General features: G+C 33.6%; 1 protein-coding gene across 3 annotated transcripts in view; it reads right to left on the bottom strand.

Moving 5' to 3' along the window:
• Positions 1 to 214: 214 nt before the first annotated feature.
• The window catches only part of DGKB (diacylglycerol kinase beta), a gene marked incomplete at both ends in the record, with an annotated part of 332,840 nt that continues 327,054 nt past the window's right edge, over positions 215 to 6,000 (bottom strand). For all 3 annotated transcript variants that reach the window (XM_080639402.1, XM_080639403.1, XM_080639404.1), the window contains one exon: positions 215 to 322. In XM_080639402.1, coding sequence (XP_080495528.1) covers positions 215 to 322 — 108 coding nt within the window. The remainder of the gene's footprint in view (positions 323 to 6,000) is intronic.

The raw sequence follows: 6,000 nt of genomic DNA, 5'->3' as shown, positions 1-6,000 counted from the left end.
CATCATGCAAAATGCCTACAAAACTGTGACGATATTTTTTTTTAGTAGCATAGTTTTACATTAGCTCAGATACAGAAACTGTTGAACCAAAATCCATGATTCTGCAAGTAGAAGATATTCTAAAATTCTTGAAAAATTTCCAGCATAAATATTCCAAAGCTCATCAAAGCCAGTATTTTTATTTTATTTTTCCTAAAACCTAAACTACACAGGCTTATTCCTTGCTGTGGTTCCTTGTTCTTTTGATGATAGAAGAGAAAAGACCGGTTTTTGGAGGTGGTCCCATCAACATGGGGGCTTGGTTCTTGTGAGTAATTTTTATCTGGGGGAAGAAAGAAGAAAAGCACAGTTATCTCCTGAGCCAGTTCAATTCCAAGTATCTTAGATGCCTGAACTATCTTTTACTTGTGACTTCCAAAGCTTCTTCATTTAATCAAAGAAGAAAAGAAAATACCTGTATTTTTCATGAATGATGTTACATATGCAGTAAACCAATCTACGTGTAATCATTGTTTCCACAAATACTTTAAATTATACATGCAATCAATATTAAAAAAAACCCTATGTAATAAAATACATGCCAACATGTGATCTTAACTTTTTGAGTATGAGATTTATTGCTTGCAGTTGAATATTTTACATATCTACAAGACGAATAAGAATTTAAAAGTTGGAAAGGACATACATGCTGACAGACCAAGCTGTTGCCCATTATTAATGATTCTATGATTAAGATATCAGCCATGTCTTTGTATGCTTTATTTATACATCTAATCAAGCTGTACTTCCCTTTTAATACAGGACACTAGTTAATTTCAAAATAACCAGTATGAACAAAAGTTAAAAGTTAATACACAAAAAAGGTCAAAAAATGAACTAGCATTCTAATTTGTTAATTGTTAATAGAATAGACTCAAATATTCAAGACTATTTAAAACACTTTGTAAGACTGCTCTAAAGCCACTCGTTTTGATTTCTTTGATATAAAACTACGAATCACCTTAAATGAGACAACCTTAAAGTAGATTATGTCTCCAATTTTCTCTAATTCAAGTCTAAATTAGAGAAGACATTTTATGAATGTATGCTATGCTCAAAGCTAATTGAAAGCAATTATCAAAGTGGCATTTTGTCTGTGACTTTAAGATACATTGCAAGATAATAAATGATTCTCATTATGTAATAAAAAGGTCACATCTTGCCTTTGGGCTAGTGACGCTGAGAGTTTTTCAAAAGCAATCCGAGACATTTTCTTTAGTGAACTACGACTAATACGAGAACCATCACTTATTAAATATCAGTTGTCACCTGCATAGTACCCACATCAGAGATGGGTATTTCTTTCAAAAAGAAACACCACCTCATTAAAAACTGGAAAAATATATCTCTTAAAGTGCATACCTGACATTTTCAGGCTAAAATGAATATCCTTCACTTGTCATTCACTAATAGTAATGAAACAAAAAATGTATGTCACGTGGAGAGGCTCATTAAAATATAGATCAGTACATTTCTTGGGGTGGAAATTTACTTTACAATATAAAGAGACAGAAACATAAAAATCTCAACAGAATGAATGGGTTGGTTTAACTCTATTAGAGCCTTTACTTTACTCTCCAAATGCTCATTTTCATGCCACCTTAGCTCATTAGTCTCAAATTTCATACGTGACCTCTTCTTGTCAACACTGTTCATTAGTATCAAATTTAGCATATGGGGTTTTTTTTTGGAAACCTAGATTAATTTCACATGGATAATAACACTTGCTTTCAAAGACAGGCATCAACATATTTTTTCACATGAAATTCTGCTTCAGGCACTGCTTTGGAAGCCAAATCTGTAGTTGGGGTAAACTGGAATTATTGCATTGATGTCACTTTCTAACAGCTGATGATCTAGTCCTGGAAAATTATCTCAATAATATTTGTAACTTTACATGCTTCATAAGACATATTTTGGGGCTCAGGAACAGTGATGACACCAACCAGATCCTGAGGATCAATACATGAAGTAATCTACAGCTGCTGTGACTGAAGTTTTCAGAGTCATTAGGGATCAGCTTACTGCAAGATTTGGCCATGATACAGCAGTAGGAATGGCCTCAGTTTCCTTTCAGAGGCAAATCATAGTAATTCCATCTTAAAGTGAATAAAAGAACAAAGCTCAAAAGATGGTTTTAATATGAAGAGGTGAAGTAATCCTGACACCTTGTACAGATCGCATGTTGGACTGGGGCTGTTCAATGCTGACAAGGATGAATGCAATTACATATTGAGAAAATGTTTATCATTTGTAATGGTCTTTTTTGGCTCGAGCCATCTGTTTCAGAGACCATGACTCTTCAGCATGTTGTATCCTATCAGCTGAGATCACCTAAGATGCCTGAACATGATTAACCACTCATGCATGGGGATGGAGTCCTATATGCATTTCTCCAAGACATATTTTCAACGATTATAAACTGGCTCAATTCCAGTGGTGTAAAACATATTTTACATTATGAAAATACAAAAATAAAGAGTAAACTTAAAGTATTTTTTTCTACTTATGCACAATAGTGTATATTAACATGGCAGTGGTTAAGAATGATAACCACTAGTTCCTACTAAAAATAATAATAATAGTAAAACGTTAGAAAAAAATCTTATCTTTGGTTGATAAAAAGAGAGAAGTATGTTTGTAATACACTTTGGACCACTGTAGTACCTTGCCTGAAATAGGTTAATTTTGCCTTTCTCAAGACTCTCAGGTACTGCATTTCTGCTCTGGACTCTCACTTCTGTTTCTGTTTTAACACTGGCAGCACTGCCAGAGTTAGTGATGTACATCTGGCCCACAAGTGACACTCAACACACTTCGAGCTAGGAAGGAGCACTAAGAGTCTCAGAAAGAAAAATAATGTAGATCAAAGTAGAACTGAACACTGAAAGCGCTCTATGGGAGACTGAAATGGACCAAAGAAAAAAAAAAAAAAAAAAAAAAGGAGAGAAATCTTTACTTACAAGCAACCAAGATTTAGTTTAGTTAAAAATAAAGAAGTTACTTACAGCTATATACAGATTCTGTGTGCAGGCTCATGGAATGCCTAAAGACTAATTTTTACCTTTCAGTTTCTCTTTTATTCAGCAAGCAACCTCATGTCTTTTTTTCAGAAGCATCATTATAAAAGCCTTAAATAAGAGCCATCTTTTTTTTTTTTTTTGCTTTTCTTTTGTCCTAGGTGAATCTGTGATTTACACACATACAGGAAAAGAGATTGCTCAGACAAAAATCCTCAAAGCTCAAACACTAAACCTAACATATTTTTAGAAACTGATGATACCTTGAGAAACATACTAATACAAATTACTGTGGAATTCACTTAGTTTTATTGAAAACATAATAACTTATAGAAAATACGGAGGACATTTTAAACATAAATTAGGGGAAGTGCTGCTGGTGAAAAAAAAAAGCTTCTATTTGGCATATTTGGCAGAAATTTTTATTAAAAAAAAAAAAGGTATGAAAGTAAATAGCCACCTGAGTTGCTTAGGTATTGTGGATTTTTGTTGTAAGCCTGATAAACAACGTTATAGGCTAAACTCAAACTGTTGAAGCCAGTAACAAAACCCTCATTCACCAATGGAAGCCAAGATTTTATCCTATGACTTCATGATCACAGAAATTTAAAGGGCTGGTATACCTAGCAAACAGGTTTAGCAGAATAATACTGCATTTGCAATTTCAAGACCACTTTTCCAGTGTTAGGAAGTGTGCCCAATGATGTATTCATGGGAAGGAACACAAGATCCAATTAAAAAGGAGCATAATTCTTAAAAGATGAGATGGTAATGGCTCCTTATTTGTTGATAGCAAATTTTTTTATAAAGGAGAAACCTGAATTTGTGATACTGAAGATACATATAAATGCATAAACCAGACATTTATTTGTTTCAGGAGCAGGTCAGAGTTTCAAAATATGCCTTGAAGCCACATTAATACAACGCATCCACTAAATGAATGCAGTGAGCATCAATAGTTTTAGTGTGATAAATATATCTTTTACATCAGTCAATTTTGCCTTCATGTTCCTTTCTGCTATATGTGCTAGTTACATTCATGCTCCTGACTTCATAGAATGCCTAAATACTTACTATTAACAGAGAACATGGTGACATAAAACTAGGTACTAACTACAATGCTAAACAAAAGTAGAAAACTGAAAACAGAAATAAAAAAAGAACGTCTGTATTTAAAGGACAGAGGGGAAAAAACTGACAGAAAAGAACTTCTCAAGTTGGATTGGTTAGTTTACAGTCATGTTTTTCCATGCTATCAGCAGGGTTTGCATACTGGTAGCTTTGAGGGTATAAGGGTTTTCCCACAGCCTAAATGTCCGTATGTTGCTTCCCTTATAGTAAATGGAGGGATGCAACACCTCTGTATCGCAGGAGTTATCAAACACTTTCATCCTCCTGTTAGGTGATCAAGAGCTGTACTGAATATCATGGTATGAATCTCACCTATAGAATGTAGGCAGTACTAAACAAAATCAATGACTTGGATTATGTGGCATTTTGGTCAAAATCTCTTCAGATCTAGATCTGTTTTAAATATAGCTTTATGCAACACATCTTTTACATAAATTTCTTAACAATATTATTGTGCAAAATGCAATCAAATCTAATCAGTTTGGTATTAATTAAGCTCTAATAATATACTCTAGTCTCTCTCCTAAGTAGTGTGATCCGTTTCCCCTTCACACGGGTAGATTGGAAAACATTACGATGTCATCATAATTTTTAAACATACCTAGAAAATGACAGAGCTGCAAAATTAAAATAAATGATTAATGACATTTTTTTCATGTTTTGTACTAATAGGTATCACTAAGGTTTTAAATTAATAGAGCTGTCAAGCTCAGGGTTGTTACAGATCCAGAGCAGAACTAAAATGGAAATTATGTATTCCACAGACACCTAAAGATGACACTTCGGAATATTTTAAATTTTAATTAGTAGGTGCAATTGTTTTCCCCCCTCCTCCCTAAAAGCACTGCAAATTAATTGGCAATTAGTCACAACTAATTCTTTTCTTAACAATCTGAACTGGAAAGAAAGGTGCATTACGCGTTAGAGTATTTGTCTGGGGTGCAGAAAGCACACATGCAGAAAATTGCTTTGTCAATTACAAAAACTACTGTTATGAAATTCAGAAAATATATGCATAGGTAAACAAAACTAATTAATGTGCATTGTACCTGTGAGCACAAAAAGTAATGCCCCACTGCAAAATAAAGTTTTAAAACTAAATAAATCACTGGCCTTGAAATAGAAATGTATGCTTACTGTTGCTCAAAAGGGAAAAAAATGCAGCATGTTAGTTTAACACCAAAACTTTTTCTAGCAACTGACCCATTTATGGGTTAACTATGTAATAATTGTCTAATATTCTACTTAAATCAGCCACCATATCTAGGACCCAGTTCCTCTTTGCTCTAAAGAAGCAGACAAAAGTTTAAATTCTCCTATTATAAACAACTGATACGAAAATATCACTACATTCAGTGACATGGAAAGAAGATAATTTACAGTGTTTAGAATACATCTGCAGCTTCTTCATTCTATCTGTAGCGTGTTGGTGACAATGGGTCTACATAAAAGCAAGTCTGCGACTCTTATTTTTCTCACCATCTCTGGCCTAGAGTGATTATTAGTAAAAGCCTTTTTGTTTGTCTGGTTTTAGTTCTTGTTTCTCTCTGGACTTGACTACAAAAGTACGACTTCAATGGGATCGCTGTGCTCAGGCTTCTTGTATCAATAGGGACTACAGGAAACACTAAAAAGAAACCATTCGTTCATTCAAAACTTATTTTTAAGGTGCATCCAAGTGATAATATTTCAAAATATTATTTCTGAGTTTCATTATTAAACAGCTTACTACAAGTTTTCCTATCAGTAAATAATCCTAAAAATGCTATGTGCTTCAGATGTTTATGAAACTACAGTTCAGGCAATCCAT

Source organism: Psittacula echo (genome assembly GCF_963264785.1).
Source record: "Psittacula echo genome assembly, chromosome: 2".
NCBI classification, from domain to species: Eukaryota; Metazoa; Chordata; class Aves; order Psittaciformes; family Psittacidae; genus Psittacula; species Psittacula echo.
Note: the sequence above shows the minus strand (reverse complement) of the source record. Positions and strands in the feature narration are given on the sequence as shown.